Below are 23,992 nucleotides of genomic sequence, written 5' to 3' on the forward strand. Positions count from 1 at the left end.
CTTGAATTAAGCAAAAAAATCTTGAATTAAGCAAAAAAAAAACCTGCCAGTTGAAGTGAAAACCATCTATCTATCTATCTATCTATCTATCTATCTATCTATCTATCTATCTATCTATCTATCTATCTATCTATCTATCTATCTATCTATCTATCTATCTATCTATCTATCTATCTATCTATCCATCCATCCATCCATCCATCCATCCATCCATCCATCCATCCATCCATCCATCCATCCATCCATCCATCTTCTAAAATCAACCATCAGATGTATGTGTTGTTGCACTCACAGGTTTGCAGGCCACTTGCTGACACTCGGCCACTGAACACTGGACGTCTCCGTTCCTGCACAAACATCTGGAGCAGAGGCTGGGCTTCCACTGCTCACCGTCTCTGTACACACTCTCCTGCCACGAGCACGATTCTGACGCACAAAAAGACACAATGGAAATAAGCATCAGGTAATGGCTTCATGAACTGTTCGCTCGCACACTCATTGATTTACAGTCAGCAAAAAGAAAAAAAAAGAAAAACAACAGTCACTAATTGCACTGCTAACCATCGGGATGCATCATAGCAGCCCCCTGCTACCATTAGAGCTGAGATTAACCTTTGAGCTCAGCTAAAAACTCACCTCTGGACACAACATTATCCTGCCCGCTTAAAGACAAAATGTCACAGTGTTTGAACTGGATGAGCCGCTTCACCGTATTCAGCAACAATGACAAACACCCGGAAAAATTCAATTATGTACCAGCTTTGTAGGCCTGACTGCATTAATCACACCACTGTTTGGAAAGATATATTTATTTATTTTTTTAAACTTTATTTATAGAACTTTTCAACATTTATAGAACTTTTCAACATTTAACAAATATAACATTTATACTTTCAAATAATATGTTCATAATACAAAGACTGACACAAGACATGATAAACAAACACAACCCATAGAGAAACTAGAAAAGCACCCCACCCCCCCACCCCCCCATCACCACCAAAATGTAATCATTTGTTCCTTGTGCCAGTATTAACATTTCCTGAAAATTTCATCAAAATCTGTCGCTGTGGGATGTAAAAATGTAAAAAATGTGTATGTGCCGACGTGTTAAATTTGCTTATTTTGAATGTTCAGTAGGGGTTCCACAGGGGTCTATCCTTGGTCCGCTGTTATTTTCACTTCTCCCAATAATATGTCAAATGCACGTCACTGCCGCTTTTCACTTTTCTTTTTTTTTTTTAACTTTATTTATAGAAGTTTTCAACATTTATAGAACTTCTAAGAAATATAACATTTATATTTTCAAGTAATATATTCATAACACAAAGATTGACACAAGACATGATAAACAAACACAACCCATAGAGAAACTAGAAAAGCACTCAGAGCACAGACCCCCGCCAAGGCAGATCAGTCCCCCCCCCCATCACCACCAAAATTTAAGCATTGGTTCCTTGTGCCAGTATCAACATTTCCTGAAAATTTCATCAAAATCCGTCGCCGTGGGATGTAAAAATGTCAAAAATGTGTATGTGCCGGCGTGTTAAATTTGTTTATCTTGAACATTCAGTAGGGGTTCCACAGGGGTCTATCCTTGGTCCGCTGTTATTTTCACTTCTCCCAATAATATTTCAAATGCACGTCACTGCCACTTTTCACTTTTCTTTTTTTTTTTTTTTAACTGTATTTATAGAAGTTTTCAACATTTATAGAACTTCTAAGAAATATAACATTTATACTTTCAAGTAATATGTTCATAACACAAAGATTGACACAAGACATGATAAACAAACACAACCCATAGAGAAACCAGAAAAGCACTCAGAGCACAGACCCCCGCCAAGGCAGATTAGTCCCCCCCCCCATCACCACCAAAATGTAATCATTTGTTCCTTGTGCCAGTATCAACATTTCCTGAAAATTTCATCAAAATCTGTCGCTGTGGGATGTAAAAATGTAAAAAATGTGTATGTGCCGACGTGTTAAATTTGCTTATCTTGAATTGTTCAGCAGGGGTTCCACAGGGGTCTATCCTTGGTCCGTTGTTATTTTCACTTCTCCCAATAATATGTCAAATGCACGTCACTGCCACTTTTCACTTGTCTTTTTTTTTTTTTTTTTAACTGTATTTATGGAAGTTTTCTACATTTATAGAACTTTTAAGAAATATAACATTTATACTTTCAAGTAATATATTCATAATACAAAGACTGACACTGGACATGATGAACAAACAGAACCCACAGAGAAACTAGAAAAGCACTCAGAGCACAGACCCCCGCCAAGACAGATCAGTCCCCCCCCCCCCCCCCATCACCACCAAAATTTAAGCATTGGTTCCTTGTGCCAGTATCAACATTTCCTGAAAATTTCATCAAAATCCGTCGCCGTGGGATGTAAAAATGTCAAAAATGTGTATGTGCCGGCGTGTTAAATTTGTTTATCTTGAACGTTCAGTAGGGGTTCCACAGGGGTCTATCCTTGGTCCGCTGTTATTTTCACTTCTCCCAATAATATTTCAAATGCACGTCACTGCCACTTTTCACTTTTCTTTTTTTTTTTTTTTAACTGTATTTATAGAAGTTTTCAACATTTATAGAACTTTTAAGAAATATAACATTTATACTTTCAAGTAATATGTTCATAACACAAAGATTGACACCAGACATGATAAACAAACACAACCCATAGAGAAAAAAATAATAATAAAAGGCAATCCAAACAAAACATGCATAATGAGACAGTCAAGACAGTGCATTCTGGAACATTTAAGGAAAGAAAATAAACAAATAAACAAACAGGTCAGTAACAACATAAACAACTAAAATATATTTACAGTTCCAGGTAACATATTCACATCGTGCAAAAGAGGCTCCCATATTTTGTTATTTAGGGTACACCTAATTTTTTCTAGTTAGGAAAGAATTTAAGACATTTCAGATGCATGTCACTGCCACTTTAAAATCCTTAACTGTCACATCAGCTGTTTCTCAGATTAACCACTACCAATCTATGTCATGCCTGTTAAACCAACACTAAAAATAGTTTGAATTATGAAAATGTGACCATAAATGGACTATAGATCTGAGATATGACATGACAATATGCATTTTCCTTTCCATTCCATTCTCAAGCACCGACAGAAGATTTAAGATAAATTCCTGATTAAGTGTCAGAACGTTAAAGGTGCCGTTTTCAAACCACCTCTTAAATAACTGCATGAGAATTTTTACAACTTAATTTAAATCATTCACTGCCAATTACAACATTTAATGAGCTCTTTACATTAATGAGCTAATAAAGCCAGGTAAAGTTAATTATTTTAATGCCAAAATAATGAAAATGTTTAACATTATGTTTTAATGGTGCAACTAGAGAAGGCCATCTGCTGCTGTCTTTCCAAATGGGAATAATTACATCTTTATTGTAATGTATATTAATGTGGCTTAGTATGGATGGATGCACCACATTACACAGCGCATGTTGGAATAATAAACACAACATGCCATATGATAATTGATAATTAATAAAACATACATCTAAATATAGCAAAAACATCCCATTGACGTGGACATTTTTCACGGCAGATTTCAACTCAGACGTTTTCTTTTTTTACTCTTTATTTATGAAAAGTTTTTTTTACAGATTAAAAAATTAAAAAAACTAAACAAACAAGGGGTCAAGGGGTTACAAAGATTACATTGCTTAGACCACAGGTGTCAAACATGCGGCTCAGGGGCCAAATCCGGCCCGCCAAAGGATCCACTCTGGCCCGTAAGATGAATTTGTGAAATACAAAAATCACACTGAAGATATGAACAATCGGGGATGTCAAAATCATTTTAATTAGGCCCGAGCCAAGTAAAGCCGGCGCAGGGCCTACTGAGTCTGCAGTGGGCGCATGGGGACGAAATCGCCAGTGACGCGGTCGCCTTTCGCCACTGTCGCCACTCTCACACATATTCACATTCACGGCACTGAGACCTTTCCGAAGATGTATATGACATGTGCACAAATCGCATATTTACACCTGCTTAGAATGAATGGGAGTCAATGGGACACGCCCACTCGGGGTCAGTCACGTGGGTGTAAGTGCACGACACGTGACCTCTGACCCCACAGACATGTGGGGGACCTCGAGAGCTTTCACATAAGGTCAAATATGTGGTTGCCATAGAAACGGCTATATTGTTCTTGCTCAGATTATTTTTTTTATTTTTTTTATTTAGGCCCGAGCCGAGTAAAGCCGGCGCAGGGCCTATTGAGTCTGCAGTGGGCGCATGGGGACGAAATCGCCAGTGACGCGGTCGCCTTTCGCCACTGTCGCCACTCTCACACATATTCACATTCACGGCACTGAGACCTTTCCGACGATGTATATGACATGTGCACAAGTCACATATTTACACCTGCTCAGAATGAATGGGAGTCAATGGGACACGCCCACTCGGGGTCAGTCATGTGGGTGTAAGTGCACGACACGTGACATCTGACCCCACAGACATGTGGGGGACCTCGAGAGCTTTAACATAAGGCCAAATATGTGGTTGCCATAGAAACGGCTATATTGTTCTTGTGCTCAGATTCTAATTTTTCTCCTGCTCTTTGAGCTCAATTTTGACCCTCTGAACATTTACAAAAACTCACCAAATTTTGCCTAAAATTCAGAAGTGCGAGAAATTGAATTTACATATAGGTTTCGCAGAGGTCGGTAAAGAAATGTTGCGGCAGCGCCCCCTTGAAAAGTGGAAATGCATTGCGTCAATGGGAGCTCGTCCAACATAAAGTTTGTCGTAGAGCCACGAAAATCGGTACACAGATTCATCATGAGGAGACAAACAAAAAATATTATAATGGCCACGCCCCTAAAACAACCCTTAGTCGGCCATATTGGATTGAAATTTCCAAAATGCTGAGTCAGCGTTTTCGCCTCCGTTGTATTTTAACTATCTCCTACTAAGCCGTTTGGCCGAATGAGCTCAAAATCTGTGTACAGTATCTAGAGAAGTGGGACATCAAAAGTTACCCCAATTTTTTGAATCGGTGTCACCGTTTTTGTGCGACGAGGTTACAAACGTTGTGAAGTTTTTTCGAAAATTTGCCATCACAAAAATTGCTTCAGCTCAGACATACAAACACCGATTTAGCTGAAATTTGACTCAGACGTCTATCTCCCAGGCCTACACCCATTTATTGAAAGAAATTGAAATTTGGCACTATAGCGCCCCCTACAAATGTACATTTACAAAAATGACTTCAGTTCGGACATACGAACACCGATTTGGCTCAAATTTGACTCTGTGGTACATCTCACAGGCCTACACCCATTCAATGGAACAAATTGAATTTTGGCTCATAGCGCCACCTAGAGATTTATTTATACAAAATTTTGTTCAGTTCGGACATACGAACACTGATTTGTCTCAAATCAATTGTCAATGTCCCAGGCCTACACCCATTCATCAGAAGACACAAAATTTGGGGCTAGAGCGCCACCTGCTGAACGATGAGCATACTTCCACTGGACGTGCCCTTGGCGAGGGCCTTTAGATGCCGCTTGCGGCTTTAATTCTGATTCCACATACAGACCAGTTAGATCTGAAGTGGGTCAGAACCAGTAAAATACTATCATATTAAACCAACAAATAATGAAAACAGCCAATTTTATCTTTGTTTTAGTATAAAAAAGTAAAATTACATGAAAATGCTTATATTAAAAACTGTTGTTTTACAAAAAATGTGAAAAACCTGAAATATCTTTTGATAAGTAAATGCAATTTTACCAATGTTCTGCCTGTTATTAAATGTTTCATGCATTTGTAATTGTACTGTAAGTTGTAATGCACATGTATGAATGATAAACTGATAAGTTGAGGCAAAATATTGTTAAAATTGGACTTGTTTTTCTTAAGATGTTTCCAGTTGTTCGTGTTATTCAGATTTTTGTAGATGCTAACATTATCATAACTGAATTTGACTTTTTTCCACTGTTATTATTTTCCTGGTCCGGCCCACTGGAGCTCATACTGGGCTGACTGTGGCCCCTGAACTAAAATGAGTTCGACATCCCTGGCTTAGACAAACAACACAATTTTTACACTTAACAGTTGACAAATTAGTCTCGGGTGACGTAAACGTGCCATTTTTCCCAACGTTTCACCTCAGACGTTTTGTATCAGGACACTATATTAAGGGATATTTCACACAAAATGCATTATTAAAAGGAGAATGAATTAAGTGTCTGCCAGTGTAGCCCGGAGTGTTGGAACATAATGGTTAACGCCTCGCCATAGGACAGGCATCAGGAAAACCCATTTGAGGTTGGGAGCGTCTGAAGTGAGAGCACAGCTCATATTTATTGCAGAAGGAGGAAGTGAGGTAACCTGAGGCGTTGAGCTGCACGGTAGGACTGGAAGCCTCGGCATAAACACACCGACAGTCACGTTTCCTGTGTCGAAACGTAGAAAAACAATCCACAGAGGAACCGAACATGTCAAAGTTTCAGAGTTGTGCGGAGATGTGCTCTGGAGCTGCTGATCTACTACCGCGCTGATCAATGGTTTGGTGCTTTAACTCTTTAAAACCTGACGTGTCATCTCTGATACGCCCTGTGCATATGCAGTTTGGAGGGCTGTAACTCTTTCACTGTTTGTGCGATTGGAAAAATTCTAACGGTTTCTGAAACCTGAGATGTCGCACTTTATAGGTTTTATTGGGTCATTAACCCTTTCATGCATAGTGGTCACTGCAGTGGACAGTCATTCTGCAGCTGTTCTCTTGTATAGTCATGGATTTTGTTGTTTTAGTTTAACCCTTTCATGCACGAATTATGAGAACCTTAATCAAAAATTTTTCCTGAGTGTTTTTATTCTTCTTCAGGCATGAAAAAAACAATGCAATTGAAAATTTTCTTCTGAAAAAAAATAAAAAAAATAAATAAATAAATAAAATAAAAATAATTTTAAAAATTAAAAAAATACATTAAAAAAAAAAAAATAAAATAAAATAAATCTTATCGACCTATTTTTCATGAAGTTGCAAAAATGTCCACTCCGCTGGACACCACACGTTTAATTTTTGACTCACAGAAACATGTATTTACTGATAAATTGTGTGAAAACTATGGGGAGGGCTTTGTGATTCTAGGGGTTTATGCTCAGAAGAGATCTGCAAAATGTTACCAATTCATTTCAGAAAAGATATGTAGAGTCGTAAAACTTTAATAAAGATTTTGGGAAAAAAAACAAAACCACAAAAACAACAAAATCCATGAATATAGAAGAGAAAAGCTGTAGAATAGCTGTCCACTGGAGTGACCAGTATGCATGAAAGGGTTAATATCAGCCGACACAATACACTGCAATTAATAATATTACTGTAACTTGGCTCTTCTTGATAAACCAAATCAACATGTGTGAGTGTAAATCAATTCCTTGCTATCGTTATTAGACTGTAATTAACAACAAAAGTTTTTTGTTTTGGTTTTTTTTTTGGCATATTATCTCTATGAAGTGACTAACATTGGAGTTCACAACAAACAAAAAGTTAAGGATATTTCTTTTTTTGTTTTTGGTCTTTTTTTTTTGTCTTTTTTTTGGTCATTTTTGCCATTTGTAAATAAAACTATGTCTGGTCATTAAAAAATGTGTTTCAATTCAATTCACACACAAAAAAGTAAAAAGCGTTGTGCAAAAATCCCACCTGAAAAAAATAGCCCCCAAAATGTTAAATATCCATAACTTTTTGTTTGTAGTGTATATTAGAATGTGAGAAAACATCAAATTAGCAGCATTTAATGTCTTTATTTCATAGTTTTCACTTGGTGGAGGTCTGCACTCTCCAAGTGCTTTTCTTGTTCTTTATATTTTTCCAATAACACAAAAAATCCATACAAACCTAATGCATTTGTGCACAGACTACTGATATTATTTGACAGTGGAAGCTCTATTTTCAGAAATATTGGATTTTGAATAGCACGTGTATGTGAAAACTTTTGCTGGTGGACGGACGTGACATTACCCATGATGCTCTGGTCAGTACCAGTACTTTATTAGTAATAAACTTATAGACTTACTATTGCTAATTCTCCTCTTATTCATAAATGTTAGTATTGTGGATCTAAAACAATACCAGCTGACACAAAAACACTAAATGTGTCAGTGGACGGATGTGACATGGTTGTTGTGGATCCCATCATACTGATGCTCTGCAGCCATGTCAGCGTTTACACTAATGATCCCTGTGCAAAAACTAGGATCAGAATTATTTATTGTATAGTTTATCATCATACTAAAGAGTAAATAACAATATAGAATTATTATTTCTTTATAAAAATGCTTATTATTAGAAAACTGTTGATTTAAAAAGTGAGGTGTGACATTGTTACCTCCGCCAAGGAGGTTATGTTTTTGCCAGGGTTTGTGTGTTTGTTTGTTTGTTTGTTTGTTTGTTTGTTTGTCTGTTTGTTTGTTTGTCTGTCCGTTAGTGTGCAACATAACTCCAAAAGTTATGGACAGATGTTGATGAAATTTTCAGGGTTTGTTGGAAATGGGATAAGGAAGAAATGATTAAATTTTGGTGGTGATCGGGGGTGGGGGGGCCCACGGGGGGGCCCACTGATCAGCCTTGGCGGAGGTCTGCGCTCTCCAAGTGCTTCTAGTTAATGTATGTATTGGCGTAACATAAGCAGGATGGATCAGCACCATACTCCAGATTGAACCTGTACAAATAAAACATGTGATATGTAGGAGAGAATCTTGTAAGAACAATTGGGGAATCTAAAACAACAGAATAATAAAAGAAAAGAAAAAAAAGAGAGGGAAAAAAATAGGAAACTAGAAGCACTCGGAGAGCGCAGACCTCCGCCAAGGCTGATCAGTGGGCCCCCCCGTGGGCCCCCCCACCCCTGATCACCACCAAAATTTAATCATTTCTTCCTTATCCCATTTCCAACAAACCCTGAAAATTTCATCAACATCTGTCCATAACTTTTTGAGTTATGTTGCACACTAACGGACAGACAAACAAACAAACAGACAAACAAACAAACAAACAAACAAACAAACAAACAAACACACAAACCCTGGCAAAAACATAACCTCCTTGGCGGAGGTAAAAAAAAAAAAAAAGAACAGAATATTTGTTTTTCAGGTAAATTCAGTTCAAATATAACTTGGCCATTTGTGACATGAAAATATAGCATTAATTGTGATGAAACTGACATTTTTGAGCTGAAAACATAGTTCATATGAGCATCGACATGTTGAACAGAACTGAAATCCTGTACATTTGCAGAACTTGCATTTACCAACACAAAGTTCCTTTGGGGATTCACTTAGATTGATTTCTTATGCACAAAGACACAAATAAGACCTCTAAGCACATTTTAGCCAAAGTGCACTTCTTTGTGGAGGCTATATTTTTGACATGAATGTAACAAAATTTTGGAAAAGTCAAAAAGTGTGTGTGTGTGTGGGGGTGTGATATTTATTTCTAACAGCTGCAGGTAGATTTTACCCATAATACTCAGCTCCTAATCGATTAATCATCTCATCTACTGACTCGTGGACGCTATCCTCACCTCCATTGCGGCCACATTTGGGGCAACACTCCCCGTCCGGCGTGAACAAGCTGTGGTCCGGGGGGCAGCTGAGGGGGGGGCAGGGCATGGCGGTGCAGGACACACCCCCTCCGGAGCAAATACACAATGAACAGGGTGAAGGACTCCACTGGCTGTCATGCTGTGGTACAAGATAGAGAGGAGAGACAGTTAGCAGAGAGAAACACCAGCGGGGGGAGGAAGCAGGAGAAACTGAAGGATGAGGAAAGCTGTTTTGCTCTCTGGAGACGAGACAACTTAGTAAGCTTAAGCCTGAGTGACAGACGAGAGAACGGAGTCGCAGAGGGGGGAGAGGAAACCACGGCAAGAGAGGGAAAACTGATTAAATAAAGAGTAAGTGGGTGTATGTGAACGTGGTTGAAAGGGCACACCATGAGAAGACATTAGCACTCTGAAGAGCACGTCAGATACTGCATTCACCGACAGGGTAAAGGCAGCGACAGGCAAACACCGAGCTCCTCTGCAACACCTGATCACGAAAACTAGAAAAAAAACCCTGATATTTTCTCTGTAATTCTCTTAAGTTCAGGCTTTTAAAGCAGCGTATGACTGTCATCAGTAATTTTTCTTCAAATTAAATAAAACCCCAGTGATAGCCTAATTATCACTAATCCATTACTCTTTCCGTGCTTACTAGAGCCCGACCGATATGGGATTTTGGGGGGGCCGATGCCGATATTGGGGACTAAAAAAAGCCGATATATTGATTATCAGCTTTTTTTTGTGAGATAAACAAAGATGCAACTATTATTCCACATGTCCACCATTATCATAGATAGATAGATAGATAGATAGATAGATAGATAGATAGATAGATAGATAGATAGATAGATAGATAGATAGATAATTTTCACTTGTTCTATTGGCAGATTTTTTTTTGCTTAATTCAAGATTTTTTTTTGCTTAATTCAAGATTTTTTTTGCTTTATTCAAGATTTTTTTTTGCTTAATTCAAGATATTTTTTTTTTTGCTTGATTCAATGTTTTTTGCTTAATTAAAGATTGTTTGCTTATCTCAAGATTTTTTTTTGCTTAATTCAAGAGTTTTTTTGCTTCAATCAAGATTTTTTTTTTTCTCAATTCAAGATTTTTTTTCTTTTGCTTAAATCAAGATTTTTTTTGCTTAATTCAAGATTTTCTTTTTTTGCTTCAATCAAGATTTTTTTTTTTTTTTGATCAATTCAAGATTTTTTTTTGCTTAATTCAAGATTTTTTTTTTTTTTTGCTTAAATCAAGACTTTTTTTTTTTTTTTTTGCTCAATTCAAGATTTTTTTTTTTTTTTTTCTTGATTCAAGCAAAAAAAAAAAAAAAAAAAAAAAAAATCCCCCAATAGAACAAGTGATAATCATCTTGGTAATATTTATTGAAATAAGATTTTTAAGATCTATTGTTGAAAAATCAGTTCTTATATCTCACTGAAAAGTTACTCTTTAGGTGATTATGTCTTATTTTAAGTGTGATGAGATATTTGAACTAGAAATAAGAATAATACACGGTAAGATTTTGATATTTCCCATTTTAACGGCCATGCATCGTTAAATTAAAAAATGCAACATAGCCTTTCTAGCACTAGAACTGCCATTAGGTAAGATTCACTGGTTTTCAACAGTACATTACTGTGTTTTAATAAAATAGAACTATTGTTTCTATAACACTAATTCATTCATTCATTTATTTTTTTGTTTCAAGCAGAAGAAAAAAACATTTTTATGTGTACAAGGAACTAATATCAGCGCAATTACATTAATAATAAATAAAGGTGATCAAGACAAAATAGCAATTGCCATATACACTAGTAATAAAATAAATTCAAGATGTACTCCTCTAAAAGATGCAAAGATGCAACTATTAATCCACATGTCCACCATTATCATAGATAGATAGATAGATAGATAGATAGATAGATAGATAGATAGATAGATAGATAGATAGATAGATAGATAGATAGATAGATAGATAGATATTAATGCTCTTATTTCATATATCAGCCAATACATCGGTTATCGGCCGATATTTCTGATATCGGCCAATATATCGGATATTTGCCTTTTTTTAGCCCCCAATATCGGTAATGACACTGGCACAATATTTTGTAAAAGTCCAAATGTGGGGGGCTGTGATATTTATTTATAACAGCTGCAGGTAGATTTTACCCATAATGCTCAGCAGCTAATCGATTAATCATCTCATCTATTGACTCTAAATAGGCGCAGAGACGTGGACAATATCCTCACCTCCATTGCGGCCACATTTGGGATAGCACTCCCCATCCACTGATATACTGGATATTGGCTTTTTTTTTGAGAGATAAACAAAGATGCAACCGTTAATCCACATGTCCACAATTATCTAATATAAGACTATTATATCCTGTGTATATTAATGCTCTTATTTCATATATCGGCCAATATATCTGATATTGGCTTTTTTTTTTTAGCCCCCAATATCGGTATTGACCACTGGGGTTTTACAAATCTGAAGAAAAATTAATGATGAAAGTCATAATAGTCAGCAGCTAATCAATTAATCATCTCATCTGACTCTAAATAGGTAAAGAGAAGTGGACGCTATCCTAACTTCCATTGCGGCCACATTTGGGGCAGCACTCCTCGTCCGCCGATACATTGGATATCGGCTTTTTTTGAGAGATAAACAAAGATGCAATTGTTAATCCACATGTCCACCATCATCTAATATAAGACTATTATATCTTGTGTATATCAATGTTCTGATTTCATATATCGGCCAATATATCGGACATCAGCAAATATATCTGATATCGGCCGATATATCGGATATTTGCTTTTTTTTTAGCCCCCAATATTGGTATTGACATTGGCACAATATTTTGTAAAAGTCAAAATGTAGGGGGGCTGTGATATTTATTTATAACAGCTGCAGATAGATTTTACCCATAATGCTCAGCAGCTAATCAATTAATCATCTCATCTATTGACTCTAAATAGGCGCAGAGACGTGGACAATATCCTCACCTCCACTGTAGCCACATTTGGGGAAGCACTCCTCGTCCGGAGCGAACAATCAATATTGATACCGGCTTTTTTTTTTTAGCCCCCAATATTGGTATCGGCCCCAAAAATCCCATATCGGTCGGCTCTAGTAAGCACGGAAAGACTAATGGATTAGTGATAATTAAACTACCACTGAGGTTTTACAAATTTGAAGAAATTTAGAGTCAGTAGATGAGATGATTAATCGATTAACTGCTGAGTATTATGGGTAAAATCTACCTGCAGCTGTTACACAGCCCTCCTATATTTTGACTATTCCAAAATATTGTGCCAATACCGACATTGGGGCTAAAAAAAGCACATATCTGATATTAATGTTTCTATTTCATATATCGACCAATATATCGGATATCAGTCGATATCTGATATATTGGTTGATATATGAAATAAGAACATTATTATACACAGGATATAATAGTCTTATATTAGATAATTGTGGACATGTGGATTAACAGTTGCATCTTTGTTTATCTCACAAAAAAAGCCGATATCCGATATATCGGCTGATTTATCGGATATCGGCTTTTTATAACCCTCAGTATCGGCATCAGCATCGGCCCCAAAGATCCCATATCGGTCGGGCTCTAATAAGTACGGAAAGACTAATGGATTAGTAATAATTAGGCTATCACTGGGATTTTACAAATGTGAGGAAAAATTAGTGATGAAAGTGACACGCTGCTTTAAAGGCCTGAACTTAAGAAAATTATAGAGAAAATATCAGGTTTTTTTTCTAGTTTCTGTGATAAGGTGTTGCAGAGGAGTTCGGTGTTTGCCTGTCGCCGCCTTTACCCAGTGAATGCAGCATCTGACGTGCTCTTCAGAGTGCTAATGTCTTCTCACTGTGTGCCCTTTTAACCACATTCACTCGGGTTTTACAAATTTGAAAAAAAATTAGTGATGAAAGTCATACGCTGCTTTAAAGTGCAAATACAGTGATGATAAGACATGTTAGCACTGCCTCCAGAATGTTTTTCTGCTCCAACTGGAAGAAGTGGATTGAGTGAATCCATAATCAGACAGTAGAAACATCTCTGGTGTTTTAATTAGAGATCCATTTATAGATACACCACAGAGTTTTGTTCAGGCCGTTTAAATAAGATATAAGGCAGCTGCTTCCAGTCCAAATGACTGACATAAATCTGATATTTTCTATATGTGTCAGACGAGGTTTCTCACGGTGCATTTTCTAATCTGACTAGAATGTGCTCTAATTAAGAATCAATTGAAAATCTTTGTACCAATGGAAAAAAAAAAAACATCTCTGTGGTAAATAATTAAGCCATTACATCCTTAGCAAAGAGGAAACATGGACTTTTTTGTGTTTGAAACATTAATCAGAATTGACTGCTGGCAAACTGAGTCTGATCAAAAGAAGTGAGAAGGATGGAACAACCTTTTTTTACACTAATTTTATTGTGCTGTTTTTCATCACACACACAATACAATTTTATAATGCATAACATTATAGCTTTTAAGTACGGAAGAGGATTAGGGCTACTGGGAAAAAAAAAAGGTCCTTTTTTTAAAAAATTATTATCCTGAGAAAAAAAGTCAGAATTCTGAGATTGAAGACAGAATTCTGATTTTTTTTTTTTTTTTTCCAGAATTCTGACTTTAATTTAATTTTTAAAAAAATATTGTTCTGAGATTAAAGTCTGAGAAAAAAAAGTCTGAATTCTGACTTTTTCTCATAATTCGGACTTTAATCTCAGAATTCAAACTTTTTTCTCGTAATTTTTTTTTACTCAGAATTCTGACTTAATGTCAGAATTTCTGACTTTTTTGTGTTTGAGTTCTGACTTTTTTCAGAATACTGACTCTTTTTAATCAGAACTCTGACTTTAATGTCAGAATTTCTGACTTTTTTTTCATAATTTTGACTTTAATCAGAATTTCTGACTTTTTTCTCAGAATAATAATTTTAAATAATATATAACTGGGGGGGGGCTGATCTGCCTTGGCGGGGGTCTGTGCTCTCCGAGTACCTTTCTAGTTTTTATATCTAACGTTGAAGCTGAAAAAGGTGAGGTAGATGTCTTTGTTTCATTATTTTATTTTATTTTTTACACTAAAACAGACAGAAATTTGGAGTTCTTATTATTTATAGGCTATGATTCTATTATTTTACACGACCCCTGCCTAAGAAGCTCCAAAGTCCTCTGAAAACCTGGAGAAATCCCTGAAAAAAATTAAAAACTAAAAACATCAGCATCTGCAAACAGCCAATTTCTTATTCTAAATAGCTATACTGCTTCCCTACTAATATATACAGAATATTTACTTCTGATACTGGATTCTGAAGCGTAATTCTTATTTCCCCTAATCATTGTCCAACCTTCACAGAAAAGCAAAATATTTCCCTGAAAAAGAAGCAGCGTCTGTCGTGCCTCTGTAGTGAAGATCCTGGACAAAGAAGTCCTCCAAAGGCCACGGCTCCTCTCCAGACCGGTTCCCCTGGTGGGTCGGTTCTGTTGAGGACCACTTCACCACAGAGGCCACGACAATGACAACCCCAGATCTGTTTGTCTAGAGGCCACATGGGAAACGAACAACAACACAAAGACTGTTCCTTTTATGAGACAGAAGCAGGAAGGATGAGTCTGTTTGATAAAGAATGTCGGATAAAGGCCTCGGAGGTACAGCTTTTGGGAATACTTTACATAAAAATAAACTAAAAACCAGCGCTTTCATCAGAAAATCTGAAGTAACTGCATAATTAATGTTGAAGACGAGACCTGATCCAGTTCAGTTCAGCTTGTTTTAACTTTTTTTGTCTTTTTTTTTTTTGTTCATTTACCGGAGTATTTTGTTGATTTCTTCTTAATTTTCCTTCATTTTATCGTTTATTTTTTCCTTATTTAATAATTAAGTAACTCATTTCTTGTTAGCTTTAATTCATTTTGTCTGTTTTGTTCATTTCTTGTTAGTTTATATTCATCTTGTCTATTATTCTGTTCATTTCTGGTCATTTGATTTGTTATTCTATTAATTTCTGTTCATTTTTTTGATAATTTTAGTACATGTATGTTATGTTGGTGACTTGTTTTGTTTACTTTTTGCTTAGTTTATTGATTATTAGATTACTGTGTTCATGTGTTCTTGTTATTGTGCTTGGATAACTTTAAAATTATTTTGTTCATCAGTTCAATCATTGCTATTTCTTTCATTTTTCAGTCTTGGTTTTTTCTGCCCATAATTATTTGGTTCACTTTTTCATCAAGTATGATTCAAGCAAGAAATTCAAGACTGATGCAGCTAGACAATATGTATATCATTAAGACCATAGTTCAGAGCCTGATAAATATTTTTTTCAAGATAAAACTGCACATTTTTGAGTGTCCTTCTACTGTACTTTCAGAATATACAGATAGAAATATATAACAGCTCCCACTAACACCCCCTCCATCACACCATGGGTATGTGTAATTATTTTGTAAATATGTAAATAATATTTAAATCTAATGTAAATATTTACATAAATAGCAGATTTCTTTTTTCTTTTAATATTTTATGTTTCACTATGTGTGTTGTGCTATGCTATGATGTTATGTTATGATATGCTATGCTATGTTACTCTATGGTGTGCTGTGCTATGTTATGCTATGTTATGTATTTTGCTATGTTATGCTATTTTATGTTATGTTACCCTATGCTATGTTATGTTATGCTATGCTATATTATGTTACCCTATGTTATGTTATGCTATACTACATTATGTTATGCTATGCTATGTTATGTTACCCTATGCTATCTTATGCTATGCTACATTATGTTATGTTATGCTATGCTATGCTATGTTATGTTATGCTATATTATCCTATGTTATGCTAAGTTATATTATGTTACCCTATGCTATGCTATGTTATGCTATGCTACATTATGTTATGCTATGCTATGTTATGCTGTCATATCTATAGGTTGATTCGTTGTTAATATGATGATTAAAAAACAAAAGACAAAAAACGAGGCAATAAAAGGATAGTAATAAAAGCACATTTTCTCTTTCTTTTTTTTTTTTTTGTCGGTAGACTTATCGGGGTTTCCTTTGGATTCGTGCCGATATGGGATTGACTTGCTTTTGCGCCGGCTGTGGATACACGGACTTAAAATGACTTGAAAGACACTTGAAAGTGAACAATTTTTTGTTTTTCGTTAGAGTACGACTTTTAATTTATTTTTAAAATATAAAAATTAAAAACAAGTAATTACGTCTGTTGTAATATCATTTTCATTTAACATTACGCACGACGTGTGCATTAATTCTGAGATGCTTTAAATTTATGACGGTCTCTGGAGAGTTTTATTGGGTGTTTTCATTCAGAGTTTTGTTTTGTATATTTGTGAAACAATATTAACATTTGAAGGTTTACTATTTTTCCTTAAAAATTCCCCTTTTGTGTGTGTTAATATGAACTTTATAAAGGTTAAGTTGTTAATGTTACCCATTCCTGCATACCTGCTAACAATAGACAGATTCTTCCCTGGGGTGTGGCAGGCAATAAGGGAAAATTGCCGTATAAACCGCGTCGGAGTATAAGCCGCAGTGTGTAAAGCGTGGGAAAAAAGTAGCGGCTTATAGTTCGGAATTTACGGTATTCTTTTGCTGTGTGTCTTCAAACTAGAGTTCATGAGAAGACTAAAGAAAGGGTGTTTCTGTCGGGCCTGAGTCACTTCCACTTACTCCGTAAACGACTCCTTCGTAGGTGCAGGAGCCCTGAGACGAAACACACTCTGGACAGCACTTGTTGGCAGGAATCCTCAGATGTTCCCCCTGTGGGAAACACAACACAACAAACACACAAATGACACAAACACACACAAGACGAGAGGAAAAAGACAGGGCCTGAATACAAAACATGTCAATTACTGTCCATTTCCATAGACATTAAGCAGCGTGTGACAGCAGTATCAGCGGAGGACGGACAGTAATGAATATATGACGACTCCATCAGGCGTGCGGCGCGTACGACCACGACACACAATTGCGGCGCCGTCTTTCAACGCTGCGATCTGCAGACGGGAAATTGAGGCCGAATGTGACGGAAGCCGGTGCAGAGCTGGGGAATAGTTCACATGCAGTTTATTTGCAAATACAAATCACACGAAATGAAAACAGAAGGAGGGAGAAACACAATTTGTGTAAAGGTGAGAGGAAACAACCCCCTACGAGGCTAAAGGAAAGGCTGCCAGTCGACTGGAAACAGGAGGAAATATGGATAATGTAGTGAGAAAAGTGTGACAAAATGTGAAAACGCACAACAGCACACAACGCAGGAAATAAAATAAAGTATGTGTTAACCCTTTCATGCATAGGTCACTCCAGTGGACAGTTCTTCTCCAGCTGTTCTCTTGTATATTCCTGGGTTTTGCTGTTTTAGTTCCATATCAGCCAACACAGTGGACACTTATGCACATGTAACTGTGCTGTTCTTGATAAACCTGATCTGCAGTAACATGTCTGAGTGTAAATCAATTGTTATTAGACTGTAATTATCATTTTTTCTTTAACAAAATGGGTTTTTTTTGTATATTATCTCCATGACTTGAGTAATAACTAGCATTAGAGTAGGTTTAAATATGAGAAAACATCAGATTAGCAGCATTTAAAGTGTTTAAAATTCATAGTTTTCACTGTATGTCAGTAAATACATGTTTCTTTGCTTCAAAAATTAAACGCATCGTATCCATTTGAGTGGACATTTTTGCAGCTCCACGAAAAATAGGTTCATAAAAAGATGTCAGTTGCATTTTTTTTCATGCCTAAAGAGGAATAAAAAAAGGATGGAAAAATCATGAGTAAGGTTCTCATAATTCATGCATGAAAGGGTTAAATATAGGGATGCACCCATACCACTTTTTTCCTGACCGAGTACGAGTACTTACATTTGAGTACTTGCCGATACCGAGTACCGATACAAGTACTTAAAGCTCTACCTACCGATGTGTCATGTCTCTCAGCACTTAGTAAAAGTTTGAACATGAACAACCCGCCTCCCTCCAAAGCCCCGCCCCCTTCCCTCTGCCTGAGCTCTGAGGCTCCTCCTCCTCTCATCTGATGCGCGATGGAAACGGAGGAGGAAGCAGAGGCGGAGGTCCGGTCCGTTTTGGCGTGTCCGCGGACCCCTCCCTCAGTAATCAGATGCATCATTCACCTGCAGCAGGCCCGCGGCTCCTGTTCCATCAGTAGACCTGGTCTGTGCAGTACTGGGTCAGGGTCTTCACTGCAGTGCCCAGGGGATGGGCGCGCGCACTGTGAACGCGCGGCCTCCGCGAATTTTCCGTGGACATTTGAGGTTTCATAGTCCATACAATTATCATCCTACATCATCTTACATGTGTGACACCATGTACATGCACCTGTATGAGTCCCACCGTCATAAAAGCTGAGCTTTATGCAGACCTGTTCAGTCCAGTACAGCTGACTTCCGGACTTTTATCTCCATCCTTCATTCATCAGACTCCTGTTTGTGCCCCTCAGTTGTCGTTTCTGTTCATAAATCCGTTTTTTCCCTTCCACATGTGCATGTCAGTTCTATCCAAACACATCCTAGACAGTAGACTGTGGTCAGTGACAGGAGGAGCAGCGCCAGTGAAGCGTCAGATTCAGAGGGACACATATCGGATGTGAGACGGAGATAATGGATCGGATGCTGGACGGCCGTAATGGATGATTGACAGGAGGCTCAGTCAGGTTCGGCCAATTATTTCATTCGGACCGACTAAAATGATTGGTCAGACTTTTATTAGAAATATATGAGAATTAAACATTTTTGAGTTTCAATACCTGCTGGATTTCTTTTACATTTTAGTTTGACACACGCTTATTAAGAGCATTTTAAGATGACAAAAGAAAAGTGTAAAAATGCCACATCATACGGTATAGCTTTAATAATCCCATTCCAGTTCTTAGTTCCTTTTGTAAATGTGCTTTATTGTCGTTGTCATTAGTCTGACTGGAACAAAGTGCTGCTACTGACATTTAATGTGTTGGAATGAGCGTTTGTCAATTAATCCACCAGGGGGCGCCGCTCTGAATTAACCATACTGGACAAATACCATGAAGAAGAGGAAAGTTTTATCAAGAAGAAGAAGAAGAAAATCAGTAATAACAAACATGGAGACGACAGAGGTAACACTAATGTGATACTAATATTGCAGCGTTTTCACTGGTAAGGTTTAACAGTTTAGCTTCAGCAGGAAGAGAAAAGAGAAATGAGTGATAAGTTTGGTTTTCACTTCTGCTGGTGGCGGTCTGCACCGCTCCGTACTCCCGCTGGTATTCTCTGTCTGTTTATGCATCCACGAGCACCTGGTAAACGGATGGAATGTACGCAGAGGACGGACAGAACGCTGCGTCCGTATCTGTCTGTCTGTAATGTTACTGTTTGTCAGCGTTACTTTTATCACCGTCATTTATTTTGAAAAATCTCCACACTCTTCACACTCCACACACATTATTCCACCACCGCCTACCTGCTGCACTGAACTGTGAATGTCAAACGGCCGTAAGTGGTATCGGTGCATTTGTATCGGATATCTTTTACAAGTACGAATACACACACTGAGTATCAGAGCCGATGCCGATACTCGTATCGGTGCATCCCTAGTTAAATAATAAAATAATTTAATGCATATAAACAGCTCTGACACTGTTGATTCATCATTAACCTTTGTGTGGTGATCTGTTGCATTTGTGGGTTTTTAATTCGACATAATCAAATAATTTTATGTTAAAATACTCAACAGATGTTTATTTTATCCCAATTACAAGCAACATAAAAAGCATACATGTTTAATATTTACCTCATACCTTTGCTAGATCACATTTATGAATTAAAGTGCTACTCGTTTTTAGTTTTGTTTTTTTTGTTTTTTTTAATAAAATGTAATATAATAAAGATATGAGAGGAAAAAAATATTTAAAAAATAATTACTCATCTTTTTTTTTTTTTCTTTTAATAAAAATTGAAAACTGGTCCCACACACCCAAACACCGTACAAGGGTTAATCACAGTTTTACAGGATAAATAGAGCAGGTTTAACTAGATTTATGACGAGTTGAATCACTCAGACTCAGGTTTAGGTCAGATGTATCACGAAAAAAAAAAAAAAAAAAAAAAAGTCAATTTATGCAACATGTCATTATTTTACTGTAAATGAACAAAGATAAGGAGAAATCAGATTCAGATCAGGAGAATATTTCATTCAGTTTTGTCCATTTTATTAATCGGTTCATTTCCTTGAGTATTTTGTTTGTTTTTGCTCATATTATTTTACTGTTTTTTTTTGTTCATTTGTTGTTTATTTTGTTTATTTCTTTATTGTATTGACTGTTTTGTCTCATTTCCATTTTATGAGTTATTTTAGTCCATTTTGTCTCTTATTTTGTTCATTTTCTTAGGTAGTTTGCTTATATTTCTTGTTAATTTTTGCTCTTTTTCTTGCTTATTTTTCTTATTTTAGTTCATCTTTGTTAACGTTGTTGCTTATTTTGTTCATTTTTCATCTAATTGATTGTTTTGTAAAATTTTCTCCATTCAATTTTGTTTTTTCATTTGTTGTTTTTATTGTTTTTAGACTTTAGCTCATGTATTTTAATTTGTTGGCTATTTTTCTCAGTTTTTTGTTGATTTTATTGAGCATTTGGTTCAGTTTTTTCATATTAGTTATTATTTTTGTTTATTTCTGTTGAGTACTCTGTTAATTTATCATTAGTTTGTGTTCATATTTGCTCATTTTTGTTGATTATTTTGATGGTTTTAGTTCATGTATGTACACTTTGTTGCTTATTTGGTCATTTTTTGCGCATTTCACTGAGTATTTTGTCTATTTTGCTTCACTTTCTTGATTATTTCCTTCATTTTTCTTCATTTAATACTTATTTTGTAAATTTATCATTACTTTTTGCTTATTTTTGCTCATTTTTGTTGATTATTTTGATGGGTTTAGTTCATGTATGTACACCTTGTTGCTTATTTGTTTGCTTTTTGTTCAGTTTACTGATTATTTTGTCTATTTTGCTTCACTTTCTTGATTATTTCCTTCATTTTTCTTCATTTAATACTTATTATATTAATTTCTTTTGAGGTTTCATTCATTGTGTTTACAACTTTGTTCATTTTTGCTTGGATAATTTATTATTTTGTCCATTGTATTAATCACTTTCTTAATGTATTCAGATTTTTTTTTGTTCATTTTTGTTGATTATTTTGATGGTTTTAGTTCATGTATGTACACTTTGTTGCTTATTTGGTTGTTTTTTTGTCATTTCACTGATTATTTTGTCTATTTTGCTTCACCTTCTTGATTATTTCCTTCATTTTTCTTCATTTAATACTTATTTTGTAAATTTATCATTACTTTTTGCTCATTTTTGTTGATTATATTGATGGTTTTAGTTCATGTATGTACACTTTGTTGCTTATTTGGTTGCTTTTTGTTCATTTTACTGATTATTTTGTCTATTTTGCTTCACTTTCTTGATTATTTCTTTCATTTTTCTTCATTTAATACTTGTTATATTAATTTCTTTTGAGGTTTCATTCATTGTGTTTACAACTTTGTTCATTTTTGCTTGGATAATTTATTATTTTGTCCATTGTATTAATCACTTTCTTAATGTATTCAGATTTTTTTTTGTTCATTTTTGCTCATTTTTGTTGATTATTTTGATGGTTTAGTTCATGTATGTACACTTTGTTGCTTATTTGGTTGTTTTTTGTTCATTTTACTGATTATTTTGTCTATTTTGCTTCACTTTCTTGATTATTTCCTTCATTTTTCTTCATTTAATACTTATATTAATTTCTTTTGAGGTTTCATTCATTGTGTTTACAACTTTGTTCATTTTTGTATTATTTTGTCCGTTGTATTAATCACTTTCTTAATGTATTCATATTTTTTTGTTCATTTTTGCTCATTTTTGTTGATTATTTTGATGGTTTTAGTTCATGTATGTACACTTTGTTGCTTATTTGTTTGCTTTTTGTTCATTTTACTGATTATTTTGTCTATTTTGCTTCACTTTCATGATTATTTCCTTCATTTTTCTTCATTTAATACTTATTTTGTTCATTTCTTGTTAGCTTTTAATCATGTTTACCACTTTGTTCATTTTTAGCTGGACAACTGATTATTTTGACCACTGTATTAATTACTTTCCATAATTTTTTAAAATATTTTTGCTCTTTTTGTTTGTGAATATCATCATAAAACGTCTGGGTTTTCAGCTCTGCTCTTTATCAGAGGTGCAGGGTACAACTTTGTTACGATACGTACAGAAACATCTGCACCGTGTTGGATGAATAACCCAGAGAGTAGAACATTTCAGAAACATTAAGACACTGCTTTGAAATTCACAGATTGATGTCAGAAAATTTCATAAGGGAACCTTGAAGATAATAACGTTGGATGTGTGAAGAAGCCCTATAATCAGAGACAGGCCGATGATGAAAACCTTCATAGTGTTTTATCTGAGCGAAGGTGAGCCGGAGTCACATTTTAAGAGCTTCTTAAATGGAGGCGGCGCACGGCTTGCTGAGCATGATGACAAATTTTTAATTAACACTGGATTGCAAGGCAGCCGAGTGGAATTCATTAGACATTGATTGTTGCCTTAGCTCATGGCATGAGATTGGATTTGATGGCGTCACCGCGGGCCTCGACGTCTAAATCACATTTACGAAGACGCGCGGGAGGACGAAGAAGACGAGCTCTGAGAACGTGTCCCGACCAAGGTTATTATCGTTAAGGAAAACTAACGAAATAACGAAAACTAGAACTGAATAAACATTTACTGACTGAACTGAAATAAATAAAAAGTATCATTAAAAGAAAAAATGATACCAGGGTGCAATTTGTCAAAAAAAAAAAAAAAAAAAAAGGGGGGGGGTGTTTTTTAGGGTTTTTTTTTTGTCGGAGCGGAGGGGGCACTTTATACATGTGGGGGTGTGGTTTATAACTAACGTAACTAAGGCTGGCGTGAAACAAAAATGAAACTTTACATATTTTCAACGTCCAACTCCTGGGTTCTATTCCTCTATTATTAGGGGTGAGTATTGGCAAGAATCTGGCAAAACGATACAAATCACAATATTAGGACCACGATACGATATATTGCGATATATCACAATACTGTTAACGAGGCAATATTTTTTGTTTGTTTTGTTTTCTCTTAAGAGAATATTTCCTGGAAATTTTTAATTATAGGGTCAAAACACAGTAACGTCCCGTCAGAGAGCGAACTTTAACTGATTACCATTCCAACATTTATTTCAATATAAAGTAGCTCCTTGTTTTGGATAATCCCTTACGGTCCAACTAAAGCAAAAATGA

General features: G+C 35.8%; 1 protein-coding gene across 1 annotated transcript in view; it reads right to left on the minus strand.

The window, feature by feature from the left end:
- fras1 (Fraser extracellular matrix complex subunit 1) overlaps positions 1 to 23,992 on the minus strand; it is a 1,008,712-nt gene that overhangs the window by 745,497 nt on the left and 239,223 nt on the right. The window contains exons 4-6 of the mRNA XM_030143455.1: positions 17,340 to 17,429; positions 9,584 to 9,743; positions 293 to 426 (exon numbers count right to left, since the gene is read on the minus strand). Of these exons, the coding sequence (XP_029999315.1) occupies positions 293 to 426; positions 9,584 to 9,743; positions 17,340 to 17,429 (384 nt within the window). The remainder of the gene's footprint in view (positions 1 to 292; positions 427 to 9,583; positions 9,744 to 17,339; positions 17,430 to 23,992) is intronic.

Source organism: Sphaeramia orbicularis, chromosome 9 (genome assembly GCF_902148855.1).
Source record: "Sphaeramia orbicularis chromosome 9, fSphaOr1.1, whole genome shotgun sequence".
Taxonomy (NCBI): Eukaryota; Metazoa; Chordata; class Actinopteri; order Kurtiformes; family Apogonidae; genus Sphaeramia; species Sphaeramia orbicularis.